At 42.6% G+C, this 17,903-nt stretch overlaps 1 protein-coding gene across 4 annotated transcripts; it reads right to left on the reverse strand.

Moving 5' to 3' along the window:
• Positions 1-7,458: 7,458 nt before the first annotated feature.
• PTTG1 (PTTG1 regulator of sister chromatid separation, securin) lies at positions 7,459-14,915 on the reverse strand. Of its 4 annotated transcripts, none has more exons than XM_032337130.1 (6): positions 14,811-14,915; positions 14,304-14,404; positions 13,783-13,964; positions 12,389-12,482; positions 8,336-8,494; positions 7,459-7,603 (listed from the first exon to the last, which is right to left on the reverse strand). In XM_032337130.1, the coding sequence occupies exons 2-6, from the start codon at positions 14,392-14,394 to the stop codon at positions 7,527-7,529; spliced, it is 603 nt and encodes a 200-aa protein (XP_032193021.1). In that variant the 5' UTR covers positions 14,395-14,404; positions 14,811-14,915; the 3' UTR covers positions 7,459-7,526. The 4 variants fall into 4 exon arrangements, with proteins under 4 accessions (XP_032193021.1, XP_032193018.1, XP_032193020.1 ...); XM_032337127.1 differs by having other exon boundaries at positions 13,783-13,967; XM_032337129.1 differs by lacking the exon at positions 14,811-14,915 and adding an exon at positions 14,582-14,804 and having other exon boundaries at positions 13,783-13,967.
• Positions 14,916-17,903: the final 2,988 nt, after the last annotated feature.

Here is a 17,903-nt window from a genome sequence, read left to right on the forward strand (position 1 = left end):
CTCAGCACCAGGGAAATACAAATCAAAACCACAATGAGACACCACCTCACACCAGTCAGTATGGTTAAAATTAACCAGTTAGGAAATGACAAATGTTGGTGAGGATGTGGAGAAAGGGGAACCCTCCTACACTGTTGGTGGGAATGCAAGCTGATGCAGCCACTCTGGAAAACAGTATGGAGGTTCCTAAAAAAGTTGAAAGAAAAGCTACCCTACGATCCAACAATTGCACTACTGGGTATTTACCCTAAAGACAAAAATGTATTGATCTGAAGGGGCACATATACCCGAATGTTTATAGCAGCAATGTCCACAATAGCCAAACTATGGAAAGAACCTAGATGTTCATCAACAGATGAATGGATAAAGAAGATGTGGTATATAATACAATGTAATACTATGCAGCCATCAAAAAAACTGAAATCTTGCCATTTGCAATGTGAAAGGTACTAGAGGGTATTATGCTAAGCAAAATAAGTCAATCAGAGAAAGACAATTATCATATGCTCTCTTCGATATGAGGAATTTGAGAGGCAGGGCAAGAGATCATGTGGGGTGGGGAGAGAAAAAATGAAACAAGATGGGATCAGGAGGGAGACAAATCATAAGACTCTTAATCTCAGGAAACAAACTGAGGGTTGCTGGGAGCTGGGGGGAGGGGTTGGGTGTCTGGATTACGGACACTAGGGAGGGTATGTGCTACAGTGAGTGCTGGGAATTGTGTAAAAATGATGATTCACAGACCTGCACACCTGAAGCAAAAATACATTATATGTAATTTTAAAAATAATGGTAAATAAAATACGATTCACTCTGGCAATGGTGGAGAATGGGTTGGAAGGGGCATGAGTGGAAGCAGAACTGCCAGTTAGAGGGCTTTGGTCATCATGAGAAATTAAAGTTTGCACTTGAGGGGTGGGAAGCAGTGAACAAACCGGGAATATATACCAGAGGCAGAATTATCAGGCTTGCGGTGGGGATGGATGTGGGGAAGGATGGAGGTGACAAGGATAGCCCCAGGTTTGTGGCAGGAGTAAACGCCACTTATTAAGGTATTGAAGGCTAGCAAGGTGCAGACTGGAGAGGGGAAAAACTAGAGCTCCAGTTTAGACAGAGGAGACTTGAGATCTAGTAAGCAACTACAGAGTTTAGGGGAGAGAGCTAGGTCAGAGACGGGAATGTGGCAGAGAGGTGGGATTTCAAACCGCAGGACTGCAGAAGATCACGCGGAGTTTGCCACTGGAAAGAGGTGGAGATAAAGAAGGAGTTTTAGGTACAAAAGGGAGACTGCAGAGGCTGGAGTCCCTCCTCAAAACTTCTTGGCCTCCACAGGATTGAGCCCCACGTTGGGCTCCCTGCTGAGCAGGGAGTCTGCTTCTCGCTCTTGCTCTGCTCCTCCCCCTCCTTGCTCTTCTTATAAATAAAATCTTAAAAAAAAAAAAAAAAAAAGTATGACCTCAGACAATCTCTCCAGCCTCCAGAGGGAGGAGTATTTTCTCTTCCTTTAAATGGTGTAATCCTATTAATATATAAGTTTTTATAAGTAGAAGGGGGAGATAACCAAAGAGGGGACAAGGGGACATGAGCCAGGCAAGACATCCGTTGCAAGATGTTGTAGAATAAATGGCAGCAAGAAGAGGACATTCCTGACTGTGGGCTCCTGCAGCTTCTACTAGGGGGAGTTTCAGCACCTGAGAGGCAGGGGTGGTAGCAGACAGACTCAAGTTTAAGGAGTGCAGAGGTAGGAATACAGTGGCCTCCAAGTGGAAGAATGATATCAGTGTAAAATTGCCGAGCAATGTTGCGTGTCCCAGTCAACACACAATGTTGGTTGATCATGAATTTGTACAGATGCTGACTGGCTCCACTGGGTTATCTGCCCCAGGAAGGCTCTTCAGCTCTTGAAAGGCACTAACACCAAAGCACCGTCTCCTACCCCAGCCAGCCTCCTATCAGGCCATTTCAGAATCAGCTGCACTAGGCCCATCCCAACTCACGAACTGGGTGTTCAGGCATCCCTGAACCTTAAGGGCTCAAGGTAAGGCTCAAACCCAATGCCCCCAACTCCACAATAAAGCCCGTGGGCAAGAACATAGGGATTCATTCGACTGTTATCAAGACAAATGGGATAAATGTTTTTCTTTAAAAAAAAAAATTACTGGGTGCCTGGGTGGCAAGGTTGGTGAAGCAACTGCCTTCGGCTCAAGTCAGGATCTCAGGGTCCTGGGATTTGTTATACCCAAGTTTTCGTGTCTGAGAGAACACCAAGGAGCCAACACTGATTCAATCACACGAGGGTTTATTTGACAAGCTTAAGCTTGGGCCCAAGTATACCCAACACAAAGGAGTAGGGACTTGGACCCCGAGCTGACATGCTTAAGCTTGGGCCCAACTATACCTGACACAGCGGAGTAGGGACTTGGACCCTGAACTGGATTACAGTCAGAGTTTTTAAAGGCAGAGTGGGGGTGGACTTGGCAGTAGATATTTGGGCCATGACAGCTGGCTCAGCAGTAGGTGAGGACAAAGGGAATGTTCAGAAGGGCTATCAGGGTAAAAAAGACTGCCAGGATATTGGAGACCTGGTTATTATCAAATCAAGGCCATTTCTCCCTCTGATAAGGCACTAACATGACAATTGGGAGTTTCCTGGTGGAATGTCACATTTCTCCTATCAAGTGTTCTTCTTAGTGAGATTTAGGTTTAACTTTGTTTCCGTTTTCTTCCGCCTCGGCCTCCTTCAGTTTTATGGAGGGGAGGGTGATGTTAGGGCTAGACTCGAGGTGGGTACAGCCTTGTTTTTCTTGGCCTCCACAGGATTGAGCCCCACCTCGGTCTCCCTGCTAAGCAGGGAGTCTGCTTCTCCCTCTCGCTCTGCTCCTCCCCCTCCTTGCTATTCTTATAAATAAAATCTTTTTTTAAAAAATGTATGACCTCAGACAATCTCTCCAGCCTCCAGAGGGAGGAGCATTTTCTCTCTCTTTAAATGGAGTAATCCTATTAATATATAAGTTTTTATAAGTTTAAGCTGGTCTCCCATATGCACACACAAGATAACCTCAGTAAGGCATGAATGTATGGTTTTATGGATATTTTTATGCTCACAAATAACCTAACCATAATTGAAACTAAAAGACTTACTACAAGTCAAGCTGGTTTTGTGTTCATGCAGTAGCTCACGTACTCTTCCTGACAACCTTTCACGATAAACTCTATCAAGGGTCTCACGAATGAAAAAACAGAAGTTCAGAGAGGTTAAATGATATGCCCAAGGTCACAGAGGAACTACATTGCTGAGCCACAATCTCATTTTTCACTTCTTGTCACTATGCTTTTCTGTCTCATAATATGTGTATTTAAATAAAAGTGAACCTAGATCCTGTTCTGTAACCCACTTTTGATAACGAAAAATTCCCATGGTTATCTTTTTTAAGAAAGATTTATTTCAGAGAGAGTGAGCGAGGAAGCAAGTAAGTGGAGGGGAGGCATAAAGGGAGGGGAGCATCTCAAGTCAACTTTGTGCTGAGCCCGGAGCCTGACACAGAGCCTGATCTCACAACCCTGAGATCATGACCTGAGCCAAAATCAAGAGTTGGTCACTTAACCAACTGAGCCATCCAGGCACCCCTAGCTCCCTTTTAATGAATATATTTAATTCCAGTGTGCATCTGTATCATATTTTCCAATTACAAACTATGCAGCAAAAAACACATTTGTAAACACAACTGGGGAACCCCCCCCAACCCCGTGAGGGATGCTCCCGGGCATCACTGACTCCTCCCAGTGCTATCTCCACACCATCTGCCGCCCTGCCAAGTCCAACTCCTGGATCCCTCCTGAAGCCTTATTCCATTCTCCATGGTCACCTCTTCAAATCATTTCATCAACATCAGCTATGGTAGACTCCAGAGCAGTCTCCCTGCCTCCACAGTGAGGTTCTGAAACACAAACCTCACCCTGTCACTCCCCTCCTTAAAACCTTTCCATGGCCCCTAACATCCCATCCCTAAACAGATGCTAAGCCCCCTGCCAGAGTTTACAAAGCCATGTGGCCCCTGCTTAACTCTCCAGACTCCTTTGTTACCAACCACAGTCCTTGCCCAAACCTGAAGGAGAAAAAGGAAAAAAATAAAAATAAAAATAAAGGCGGGAGTGGGGATGGGGGAGTTGGTTTTCATTCAACATTCGACAAGCTGTGTTCTCTTGCCTCCTGGCATTTGCAGAAGCTGTTTCCTCAGGCCAGAGCACGTTTCTTCCATCAAGTGTCCATCCATGGTTTCTCCTCAGGAAGCCTCCTCTGCCCTTCCCTAAACTGGGCTGGAAAGTGCTTCCCCAGCAGCTGGTTCTTCCTGCCCCTGAATTTATTTTCCTGTATCCTGACAGCATTTCCTGCCAGTGTCCCCCACTGGACAACAGGCCTGAGAGCAGGGGCAATGTGTCACTTAACCATCACAGCCCTGGTCCCTAGTACAGAGAGGCCTGTGTACATGATTGGTTAAACTAATGGAAAGAACAAAGTCAACTTGGGAAATTTAATGGTTGTACCGACCCTTCTGTGGCTTGGTACCATTGCTCAGAATTGGTCTGAAAGAATATTTACATTAACATATTTAAAAAGCTTCGTGTTCCTATTGAGGGCTCATCAAAATTCAAAGCCTGAAAAATGTCAATGGAGGCATACGCTAGGTATGGGTGGACTTTTCATATATCAGAGCACCCTTATGGTCCGGTGTGGTGGGACTGCCTACCCCAAAAACAATCAACTTAGAGAATTATCACTTGGACAGACTAGAATTGCAAATAGGACTTCTTGTAAGCTTTAAGTAATGAAGCCAAACACGTGATACTTAGTAAAATGTATACAAATAGCAGCAATCCCCACAGAATAAAAGTTACCTATATTAATGGAGAAGCTTCTGTCTAAAGTTCTCAAAGCCACGACCAACATTAGTCACTTTTAAGATTTTACTTATTTGATGGGGCGCCTGGGTGGCTCAGTGGGTTAAGCCGCTGCCTTCAGCTCAGGTCATGATCTCAGGGTCCTGGGATCGAGTCCCGCAACGGGCTCTCTGCTCAGCGGGGAGCCTGCTTCCCTCTCTCTCTCTCTGCCTGCCTCTCTGCCTACTTGTGATCTCTGTCAAATAAATGAATAAAATCTTAAAAAAAAAAAAAAGATTTTACTTATTTGAGAGAGCGTGAGAGCCCACACGTGGGAGAACAAGGGGGGAGGAAGAGAGGGGGAGGGAGAGGGACAAGCAGACTCTGTGCTGAGTGTGGAACCTGACGTGGGCTAGATCCCAAACACCCTGGATCATGACCTGAGCCAAAATCCAAGTGGAAATCAAGTCGGACAGACTGAGCCACCCAGGCACCCCAAGCACTTTGTATTTGTATTAATAGCAGATGAAGAGAGATCACCAAGGACAGTTAGCTGGTAAAGACCTAATTAGCTACCAGGCTCTCAGTCCTTTGTTCCTTCTACGACAAGAGACCCCTTTCCAAAGCTTCTAAATTTATCACCGAGTATGAAAACCACTTACAATCATACTTTGTTTTCACAGGGCCCTTCTATATCTGAGGATGGAAGATCTAATACTCTTCCTTAAAACCAAGTGTCCTAATAGTCTTATTTTCTCTTTTAGGAGTCTACTAATTACAGAAGTTCAGACTGATTCAGTTATATTTTGAAGATAGAAATTTTTTAAGATCGAGATCAGTGTATGTGTTCCTAGTATTTCATGCCTATCTTGCCACTTCCTTGTTTGCTTCTGAACAATGGAGGCAATAAAGTACACATTGAGGGGTTTAGGTTTCAGGGATAAGTGGCAGCTTCTAAAATAAACCATTAAGGGGTACCTGAGTAGCTAAGTCGGTTGAGCGCCCAACTCTTGATTCCAGGTCAGAGTCATGAGATCAAGCTGCATCGGACTCAGCGCTGGGCATGGAACACGCTTAAGATTCTCTCTTTCCCTCTCCTTCTGCCCTTCCCCACTCACACTCTCTTGCTCGCTCTCTCTCAAAATAAATAAAATAAATCATTAAAATAAAACAAAGGGTTTTAAGTTTGTTTTTGTTTTTTTTTAAGATTTTATTTATTTAACAGAGGGAGAGAGAGATCACAAGTAGGCAGAGAAGCAGGCAGAGACAAAGAGGGAAAAAGCAGGCTCCCTGTTTAACAGAGAGCCCGATGTGGGACTTGATCCCAGGATCCTGAGATCAGGACCTGAGCTGAAAGCAGAGAGTTAACTCACTGAGCCACACAGGTGCCCCTAAGTTTTTCAATAAGATAAATGATGGTCAGATTACAGACCCTAGTCTGTTAAACACTTCTGCTAGCTTTCGGTTTCCAGCAAATTCAATAGAATACCAATTGCGATAACGATGGAAAAGGGTCCAGATTCTGACTACAGATGCTACAGACCTTACAGGAGAGAGGCTTCCTACATAGGCTGGTATTAAATAAGGATCCATTCAATTGGACCCCATGGCCCAGGCAAGTAAAGGGAGGGAAGGGAGCTGGAGCGAAAAGACACAGTAGAAAGACACTTCAGGTGTCCCCTCGGGCTATTTCATTTAGGGTCTATAGCATAGAAAGCCCACCTAAAAGGCAGCGAGCATTCCACTGCCAGTCCAAGTATTCGAAACAAGGGCCAACTATTGCCAGATCTCCTTTACCAAGAGAAGCTCCAAAACCAAAGGTATGTGATACATTGGAATTTTAAATGGTGGCCACAATTTTTTTTTTAATATCCTCCATCCCAGCCCTCCAAAAAAGAAAATCCGTGAGCAACCATTTATAATCTCTGATATTTTGATCCCAATCCCCAACTTGGGAGCCAAAGTGATAGCTCTTCATGTCTCTGGCATATCAAGGAGTTTCTGCACTTCACAGTTCTCATCTGAAAAATAGGGTCATAAACTTGAAACACAATAATGCTTATTAAATACTTAAAGCAGGTCCCAAAACAGTGTAAGCAACTGAACAGAGTTTCCTATAGGTGAAGAGTGGTTATTACTAACCGTAAATTATCTGCTGCGCTCTTGAAAGAACCTAATTGAAGATCCCAGGGAGGAAGAGTTCTCAGAAGATTTAGAGCCTTTCAAATTCTGATTACCAAATAGTGAGTATTAAAGTCATTAGAAACCAAATAGAACCAGCAATAAAGAATACTTAGCAATAGATATTTAATGAGCTAGAAGTGGCTCTTCTAATTAAGAGATCTAATAACTGTCACTAGTTAATGGCCACAGAAAGGCAGTAAAGTACACATTGAGGGGTATATGTTTCAGGGAGAACAGTGGCAGCGTCTAAAATAAGCTGTTAAAACAAACCGAAGGGTTTTAAGGTAAGCTTTCAAATGAGATATATTTCTATTGTCAGATTATAGTTCCTTGTCAAACACTTCCACTAATTTTCATACCATTTTAAGCAAATCCCAAAGAATACCAACTGCGAGATTAGGAAGAGTCTGTTAAAGAGTTGCTTTATTAATACAAAACATACAAACTATTAAACACTAAGTAGTTTAAATATCTAAGTCATAGCAAACAGGTGGCAATTCAACATCCAGGGTCGACAGAACACTTGGAGACTGCAACAGATCTAGAAAACAGAAATTTTTTTATTCAATATCTGCAAATACTTTAGTCCATCTCAACAGACATTGGTTGTCAATTTTACTCACAAATTCTTATTTTCCCCTTTGTCTAATGAATCCCTAGCCCCACCCCAGCTAGACACACACACATATACACTCAATTCTAGAAATGTGGCTAAAACCCCAGAATTAAACCTCATTAGGAAATAAATCTTAGACATACCTAAAACTCCATTACTCTGAGAGACCCAAGTAAGAGCCAACAATACGACTATGGTAATTTTAAAAAATAGTATACTCTATCCCATCAGAACAAATAGAAAACATACCTCCCACCAAGGCCTCCCACCTTGGTAGTAAGATTTTGCCATTCTGTGCTATTGTGCTCAGGTGTCTTGATCCTAGATTAGCTTTGGATAGAACTTGGAATTCTCATTCCAAACAAGTTTATTACACTTCAAGTTATAAGCTATGAAGCTGTATTCTAAATTTACTCTTATTTTCTGCATCTAAACTATCCAGATTCCAGAAGGACTTAATTTTACCTGGGCATTTGGGACTGAAAACAATACCAACTGAAAGCAGTTTTCATTATTCTGAAACTTTAATTAATCTCTGAAGTTTGAAACAGAAATTACTTATAGGCTAATCTTCTACACAATTCTGCCCCCACAGTAATGGAAGCATTAGGACACAAATAATCCGCAGCCCTTCTAGAAGGGCACTTGTTCACTTACTAGACTCCCATGGTGGAGAGGGTATCTTCAGAGGTGAAGGGGGGCCCAGGTGTAACAGCTTTTCAAGCTCCCTCTCCTCATCAAGGATCATGAGAGGCACTCCATTCAAGGGGAGGTGTGCAATCTGGTGTTCTTCAGGCAGGTCGAAACTCTCAAAATCTGCCACAAAGACAAAGCACTTTATCAAGGCAGTGGTTCTCAGAGTGGTCAGGGGCCCCTTGGGGGTCTGAGACACTTTCAGTGGAACAGTGAGGTCAAACTCTGTGCTTAATAACATTAACACCTTCTTCTGCTGTGTTGACATTTGCAGTGATGGTACAAAAGCAATGATGGATGGAACTGCTGTGCCTTGGCACAAATCAAGGCAGTGGCAATAAACTATATTTTATAGTCACTACTCCTCAGTACCATTCACTTGCCTTAAAAAATTGCCAGCTTCACGTCTCACTTTGCCATCTGCAGTAAGAAGTATTAATTTTATTAGCTCTCAACCCTGAAGAACAGTGGTCTTTTTAGTATTCTGTATGATGAAATAAGTACGCCATAAAGCACTTCAGCTGCATACCAAAGTACCAGGTAAGCTCAAAGAAAACAAGATTTGCATGATTATTCGGTTTGCAAGCTAAACTAGAGGCCTTTTTCCTGGAACACTATTTAGTTGAAATAACAATGGAAAGACAAACTGGTTACTCAAACTTGGGTATTTGTAGCACATTTTCTGAGAGGAATGAAAGAAGTTCTATCACTTCAAGAAACACGATATTCATTGCCAATGATCACAATTCCAAGAAAAAAAAAATAAAACTAAAATTCTGGAAAACTTATTCGCAGTCATTAGCTTGCCAACTTCCTAATACACTTTTCTGATGAGATCCCTGGTGGCATTAATGTGTGTTTGATACTGCATAATGACACACTTCAACATTTGGATGAGCTACAGTTCCCAGTGAATCATTATTTCTAAATGATCAATGTGTGATAAATGCAAAAATAAAAGATACATTCAAAGTGCAGAACAGCCCAGTGTATTTTAGCACTTATTGTCAGAGTACAAAATGTTCACTGATAAGGTTTCAGATTACACATTGCAACCCTACATTTGGAAACTGCCACTTGTTGGGTTTTAGTCTAGTAAGAAAGAAAACTCTCCACATTTATTTGAAAAGACTATTGAAATGCTCTTCTTCCCTTTATTTTTTTTATTTTTTAATTTTTTTTAAGATTTTACTTATGTGACAGAGAGAGAAAGATTACAAGTAGGCAGAGAGACAGGCAGAGAGAGAGAGGAGGAAGCAGGCTCCCGGCTGAGCAGAGAGCCCTATGCGGGGCTGCAACGCAGGATCCTGAGACCATGACCTGAGCCGGAAGGCAGAGGCTTAACCAATGAGCCACCCAGGTGCCCCTGCTCTTCACTTTCTTAACTGTGTATCTGTATGTAGCCAGATTTTTTTCAAGTACTTCAACCAAAACAAGAGATACAACAGATTGGATGCAGAATCAGAGGACAACCCAGTGCTTTATGTTAAACCAAATTAAGCAAGTTTTCAAAAATAGAAAACTACACAATTCTTCTGTTTTAAAAAAGTTATTTTTAGGTCTTAGAAAAAAGTTACTTACATTAATGAATGGGTTTTTTTTTTTTAAGGAATTCATTTTTTTTATTTAAATACCCTGCATTAGGAATTAAAATTGATAAATGACACACAAAAGTTCTCTGGTGTCTTCATTAGCTTCTAAGAGTTGTGAAAATCCCACAACATAAATAAGAACTACTGGGTTAAGTCACACTCCTTCTTATAATCCAAGTGCCTTACTTCTTAGGATTAGAGTAGATTTTTGGGGGGGACACCTGCCTCAGTTGGTAGAGCATGATATTCTTGACCTCAGGGTATTGAGTTTACTGAGAGATTACTGATGAAGTCCCAGAACCTAAGTCAGGTTCGGTGGGGTGAGGTTCGGAGCTGATGACTAAAGAAAGAATTCTTAAGACATCTTTGGTGCAAAATGGTGGTTGAGGGGGGGTGCAAGACACCAGCTTTTGCTTTGTCCTCAGCCAGCCTCCTGCTCCCTCATCATTACTACAAGAAAACTTTTTAATTAAAAAAAGAATACAGCATATTTTTCTTGATAGTAACAGAAATAGAATTTAAATATTCTTTCCTCTTTTTGAGAGGTTTAGCATTTCCTCAAAAGAACAAAGACGGAAGGAGAACCCTTTGTTTTCTGAAGTTCTTTAAAGCCTAAATACTAGGAATTAGCCTGCTCTTTTAAAGACTGACTAAAACCCAGAAGTTAAGAAGGAATTGAGTGATATGGAACTATTTAATTTAAAACCATTTAATTATATGGGGTACTCAAGCAGCTCAGTTGGTGAAGCCTCTGCCTTTGACTCAGGTCAGGATCCCAGAGTCCCAGAATCAAGCCCCACTTCGGGGTCCCTGCTCAGCAGAGAGTCCAGTTCTCCCTCTTCTTCTGCCCTCTCCCCCTGCTTGTGCTCGGTGTCTCACAAATAAATAAAATCTTTAAAAAAAAACAAAAAACACTGAATTATAAAGGAAACCATAAACAGACAAAAGACTCCAGAGGGAAAAAGTCTGCAACATATTAGGGTTAATTTCCTTTATCCACAAAAGCTGTTACAGAAAAGGAAAAAGGAAAGGAAGACCTATTATCAAAGAAAAACAAAGATACCAACAGGAAATTAAAAAACAAACTATAGGAGGCCAATAATCAAGTATGCTCACCACACATACATGCTCCCCAATTTAAAACAATAAGATACCCATTCATTGCCCTTTTGATAAGAGGTTTAAAACATCTGCTGTTAGAGATTAGAGAAGCAGGCATCATCAGCCACTGTACATGAATTCAGTAATTTACGCTATTTTGGAGGACAACTTGGCCGTATCTCTTTCCTCAAACACAGCATATGGAAGTCCTCCTTCCTGATCAAGATGCATAAATCTACCTCATTTTCCTTAATGGCTGAATGGTAATCATCAGCATGGAAGCACTCCGTTTTATCAAACCTTAATCACATACCCTCGGAGACTCAGCTATCCTGACAATCTCACAACAATACAATTTCAAGAAAACTGCAGAATTGAATTATATAAAATGTATTATATAAAAGCCAGAGACAACCTGGATGTACAGAATAACTAAATGCCCTTTGGATGAAAGGGCAAAAATGCCAGCTCAGAAACCTAGAAGGCGCTGCAGGACCTGCCCACAGTCTCACCTCTGTCGGCCTTCCCTCTGCCTTTGTCCCAGAACCACTCCAGTCCTTTGTTCCACCTCAGGATCTCTGCACACACATAGGTGTGGTGCTCTTGCCTGGCCCCTCCCTGCTTCACGTAGCTCTCCCCTGTTACCCTTCAAAAGGCCACATCATGGCACTTCCTGAGAGAAAGCCTCCCTGCTCTTCCAGGTGAGGTTCAGTACCCTCTAATGGCCTGGTTTCTCCTTCTCACTTACAGTGAGAGAATTTGTTCATGTTTGACTTTCCTTCCAAATCATGGGCTCCATCAACGTGGGCCTGTCTTGTTAAACACTGCATCCAAAGCCTGGATACAGTAGCCTCTCCTCCAGTGGGAGTAGATTAAAGCTTGAAAAGGTGCTTCTATAACAGAAAATACTTCAGATACATTAGCAGGCTGACGGAGTAAAAATACACATGCTATCACAGACTATGTGGATTTTTTTCAGACACTGTTCAACTTAACATAAAACTCACTTTCTAAAAGGCTTGCCACAAAAAACAGTCCCATTTAGACTTGTTCAATGTTAGTGAACAAATCTTATCTCCCTTATGTTTTTGAGGTCAGGAACAATGTTCTCCACATCTTTGTACCAATTCCCCTTCTGACCTAAGATGTTCCTTACAAATAAATCTGTCAACAAGTACGTTTGTGGAAAGAAACCCAGATTTAGACAGTCTTATTATAGTTTTGGGTCACAATTCACATTCATATCCATATCAGATTAGAGCTGAATCGAATTCTAAGAGAAACTCAAAACTAAAGCATTTTTGTAATACCAAAAGAATACTACCTAAAGGATTGAAGGGAAAGAATTTTTCTATTTCTGGGTAGGTGTCATCAGAGGCAGGAACAGAGCTTTTTGCTTTGACAGTCTTCTCAGTCACCTAAAACCATCCAAGAAAATATGAATTAGTGAAAGGCAAGCCTTGTCAACTGATTAGGACAAAAGATCATTAGTCTTCTTCAAGACATGTGACTGCTTCACCAGCTTTTCAATCTCATGCTGACTTCTAAAAAACCATAATCCTTAGTTCTCATAATTACATACCAATTCTGCCAGCAATTCTAGTGGCATGGCTCAAGAGTTAAGTCTGAAATTTAAGTACCCACACCTCTCAGCACAAGTCACCAAGAAGGCAGAATTAATTCAGAGCTAATCAACTCATTCACTCAACCTGTCAGAGAAAACAGCATGACTCACCCACACAGAAGCTAATCTGAGAAGCCATTTTTGGGTTTTGGAAGTGTGATTTCCATCTATGTTTCCCCATCAGTGCTCCCTTAATTATTTGCTTAGTTAATATTAAGTTGAAATACACACACTGAGTAAGATTCAGCAAAAGACAGTTAAGCAGTTTAGAAGCCTGGATAATTCCCTAATCTTAAATTGGCAGATAGGCAGTGTACTATAGCAGGCCAAAGCAGAAGCCTGCACATTCCTGATCCAACCTTATGTCATATGTGCATACCTATAGAAATCCTTAAAGCAGGGTTTCCCCACACTTCAGTTCTGTGTCACATTCTCATTATTGTTGCCATAGCCTTCCAATACTTGAACTTAATATTTCTCTTACTCAACTTAGTTTAAAAAGATATCTTGTTCTAAACCACACCTCAAGTCTTATTTTAATATAAAGTACGAGGGGTTTTTTTTTTCCTAATACATAATAAAACCACTTATTTTAGCAAATGAAGTGTAAATCTATGTGCTGAGTCATCTTTCACAGCAAAGTCTCCTCAGTGGGGGATGCAGAGACTGTTAACTCGTGCACACACACTAAGGTCAACATGCTAGCAGAGTACCTGGTGCTTCCTCCAGGAGGCCTTTGGGAGGAGCATGGTACCTCCTAAGCTATTATATTAGCTCCATGACCTCCGGCAAAGAACCCTCCCTCTCAATCCTTTCTATGACCATACATAGGTACTACCAATCAATCTTCTCCACACTTATTAAGAACAGGTGAGGCAGAAATATTCTCCAGCTGCTTCTGAGACTTCTGATCTTGCGGCACAGAGGAAGACCACAAAGAGTAAGCTTCCCATGTTTCCCTCCTGTTAATCCATATTGGGTAGCCTACATTTCCTTGCATTCACAAGAGAGAAAGCAAAGTAGGAGGCCTATAGTCACTTTAAGAGTCAAAAGTGCTAAAGTGTTTCAACAGTGACTTTGTAGCCAACACTTACCTTTTTGGCAGAGAAGGTTGGCTGCTTCTGTTTGAGAGGTCCACTAGTCTTTACTGAATTTTCTGTGGCTCTGTTGACAGTTCCCAAAGCCTTTCTGGCAACTCTAGGTACGGCTGCTTGAGCATCAAACATTTTGCCTACCCGTGGTGTTGAAACCTGAGATCTCCCATCTAAAGCTTTGACTGCTGAGGAAAAAGGCTTACCATAAGATTATTCAGGCAATAAACAAGGGTGCAGCTAGAAGGCTGGCTGTGTAAATCAACCTGGCCTCATTCTCATCCCCAAACTCAACCTCCACTTTTGTCGGTGGCATGGCCATAGGCCTAACAGTACTTCGGTTCTGTACCCCCTTAATTATCTGAGGTACTGAACATGAAAAAGAGACCCAGGAGCACGTTGCAATAGTGGTATTCGGTAATACCTAACTCAAGCTGTCAAGTACACAGAATGCCGTCCCAGCTCCGGGACACGCCCACAATTGATTGACAATACCGGACTCGGGTTGCAGCCCGTTTACTTACGAGGCCTCGACCCCAGCTTCAGCCCGTCCTTGGGAGGCACACGGGTGCTTGGTTCTCCATTTTCCTTATCAACAAAGATCAGGGTAGCCATTCTGGACCAGCTGCGGGTGTGAAACATACATTAGACCCCGGGGGTTATGGAAGAAGACAGAAGCGAAGGTGTAGCACAGACCAAACTTTCTACCCTGAGCACGTTCACGAAAAAACTAGAGCTAAGGAGCGAGCTTAGCCCGTTCTTGAGCCAACAGGCATTTAATCCAGCTCTTAACTCTTGAAACCTGCGCCGGAGGCTCTAAGTTCCAGACGACTGGGCGGTTTGGGGCTGGTACAGGTCCTGGTACTCATCAGATGGAGGACTGCCCACGCAGAACGAGGCCGTGGCTCAACCCGGCTCGGCGACGCAGACGACCCCGGGAAGCCCCAGACCCCGACCTCCAGGCCCTCCGGCTTCCAGCCCCCAGCCCACCGTCCTCCTCGCGGGACCCGCGCTCCCAACCAGTCACTAACCCACGGTCCACCCACGTCGGGACCAACAGCCAAACTCATCCGAGACTCAGCCTCCAGAGAGTTCCCCGGACTCCGAGTTTAAACCACAACTCACGCTCCTATTGGTTCATCTTCCCAGGAGGCGGGACCGTGGGTGGGGCGGAGGCTCCCAGGAAGAACCAATGGGAAGAACCCATGGTGGTGGTGGGGGGACCCAGGCTCCCGCAACCGGCAGGAAGGTTTTTCCCGGGAAGTTTGTAGTTTGCTTGCTGGGAAGAAAAAGACCGAACCTGCGGACACCTTTGCCTGTAGGTCATTTAATGGGACTTATTTTAAACCTCTTAACTTTATTTTAAACCTCTGTATCTTAACAATACATTCATCACAGCTGCCTGGAAGGGCCCGGTGGCGGAGGGCACAAAGGCGAGGGAAAGACCTGGGGAATAATAAAATTATAGATAAGGAATTCCAATTCCCAAGATAGGGGGAGAAATAATGCTTGAAAAAGTTAATGACCCTTATTCTATTTTTGTAGTAAATGGAAATAGATTAAACAAATACAAGGTAAAGGAATAAAATCAAAAGACCAAAACTGGGGCGCCCAGTGGCTCAGTGGGTTAAGCCTCTGCCTTCAGCTCAGGTCATGATCCCAGGGTCCTGGGATCCAGCCCGGCATCGGGCTCTCTGCTCGGCATGGAGCCTGCTTCCTCCTCTCTCCCTCTTTAAAATCTTTAAAAAAAAAAAAAAAGGACCAAAACTGATCTGTATCATCCCATCCCTACTCCCCACAGGTCACTAGATACATGCTAACTTGTAGGGAAGTTGAGAGAGAACAGTTGAGACTACATTATTCCACAAAAGATTTAGCACCACACCTGGCATAAACGCAGCTCTCAATATATGTTAGTTCATTTGCCTTTCTTCCCTAGTATTTCAGAACCAAAATTGGTTGAATGATTAATTCATTCAATATATATTTATTGACTATCGTTTAAATGCTAGACACTAGGCTAGGCATCAAGAAGAAAAGATCCTAACTCAAGAGGGCAAAAAGAACAACAACAAAAAAAAAACATGCACACCTTTATTGCCCCTTCCCTGTCCTTTTCCTTTTATTCCCACTCCTCTCCTTGCTTTCTCTCTGTATCTCCCTCTAAATATTTCAATTCTATATTGCATCATCAGCACATGAAAGTGCTCACTTTGAAACCATATCTGTACAGCACCTATAGCTCCGAAGTGGGGAGTCTCTATCTCCTAAGGTCTTTGGATGCAAGATTTCTATCTCCCCAAGTTAAGTCTTCCCTTTACAACAGTAAGTACTGTGTCTCCCAAGTTCATACAGAAACTGAAAAATGCTTTAACCACCTCCTCTTTGAGTGATTGTTGTTTTGGCACCAATGATGCCCCAGACCCACTTTACTACTCCCTACTATTACTAGATTACCCAATTAGTAACCACCCTCCACTTATCACAACACCTAGATGCTAATTAATCCCAGTTTATTCTAATCCTGATTTACAAACAGCAACCCATCTAAAACTCACCCCTTGCTTCCCTATGCTCTCCTCCAAATCCTCCATGGGGGACCCCAGCCTTACAAATCTATTTCCATCTCTTCCAGTACCATTATAAGATTCCTCTGTGAGATGTGTTCCCTGACTTATGCCTGGTGGTTTTAAAACAGGCCTCAACACTTCCAAGCATATTTCAGGAATTGTTTAAAGAGATGAAAACAAAGTGTGCGTGATTCAGAGACTACTCACTTTCAAACTATTCTCTGACTCTGTCCCTTCACCTATTGCCCTGTAAATATCAAAGTTATTTACATTTCTGAGCTCTAGGCACTGCAAATTTTTAATAAGAAAAAATATATATTGTATTATGAGAGGCTTTTATTGAGGCAAGGATGTGAGCTATTTTCACTTTTACTTTTTTTTATTTTTTATATATTTACTTGTGAATGTGAGAGAGAGAGCATGATGGTGGAGAGAGGAGGAGCTGAGGAATGGGGAGAATCTGACTCCCCACTGAGCAGGGAACCTGACATGGGGCTCCATTCCAGGACTCCAGAAAGGGAAGGCAGACACTTAATTGACTGAGCCACCTAGGGGACCCTTGCTTTTACTTTTAAAAGCAATACATGTTGGGGTGCCTGGGTGGCTCAGTTGGCTAAGCAACAGTCTTGATTTCAACTCAGGTCATGATTTCTAGGTGCCAGGATCAAGCCCTGCAATCAAGTGGGAAGTCTGCTTGAGGATTCTCTCCCCATCCCTCTGCCCTCCCCCTGCTCGCTCACTCACTCTCTCTCTTTCTCAACAAATAAATAAGATACCTGATATCTTTTAAAAAAATTTTAAATGACAACAGCACAAAGAAGAAAAGCACAAGAAATTCTATGAAAATTACTGCTTATTTTCCAGTATTTTATCTTACTTAATACATGAACTTTTTAAAAAAGATTTTATTTATTGTTGAGAGACAGAAAGAATAAGCATGGGGGGGCGGGGGGGGGGGCAGAGGGAGAGGGAGAAGCAGACTTCTTGCTAAGCAGCGAGCCCCATACCAGGCTGGACTTGATCCCAGAACTCTGGGATCATGATCTGAGCAGAAGGCAGACACTTAACTGAATGAGCCACCCAGGCGCCCCCATACCTGTGCTTTATTTTTATTTGTCAGACAGAGAGAGACAACAGGCACAGGCACAAGCAAGAGGAGTGGCAGGCAGAGGGAGAAGCAGGCTCCACACTGAGTAAGGAGCCCAGTAGGGGACTCGATCCCAGGAAGTGGGATGATGACCGACCTAAAAGCAGGGCTTAATCAACTGACCACCCAAGTGTCCCCACACATGTACTTTCAAAGGAGGCTTGGGATGTCATAGATACTATCGTTTTCCCAAAATAGAAATTGTTTTGTAGTATTTCTTTTCCAATGATAAAACGCGAGATCACTCCGGTGCAGAATGTCACAATTACCAAATAGTGCCTTACGTTCTCTTATCATCTGGTATTCCTTTCACAGAGACTTTTTACAACTAAATTACTTGAATAATCATTTTAGTGTTTCACTCTGTATGATGTAATTTCGAAGAAATACTCTTTTTGCTCACCACG

Source organism: Mustela erminea, chromosome 3 (genome assembly GCF_009829155.1).
Source record: "Mustela erminea isolate mMusErm1 chromosome 3, mMusErm1.Pri, whole genome shotgun sequence".
Taxonomy (NCBI): Eukaryota; Metazoa; Chordata; class Mammalia; order Carnivora; family Mustelidae; genus Mustela; species Mustela erminea.

Excerpts from the sequence above, each read along its gene's own strand:
- PTTG1 (XM_032337127.1), bottom strand. The coding sequence starts at position 14,394 with ATGGCTACCCTGATCTTTGTTGATAAGGAAAATGGAGAACCAAGCACC. Across the intron at positions 13,968-14,303 it reads GAAGCTGGGGTCGAGGCCTC|CAGTCAAAGCTTTAGATGGG; the intron begins GTAAGTAAACGG and ends CTTTTTCCTCAG. Across the intron at positions 7,604-8,335 it reads CTCTCCACCATGGGAGTCTA|ATCTGTTGCAGTCTCCAAGT; the intron begins GTAAGTGAACAA and ends TCTGTTTTCTAG.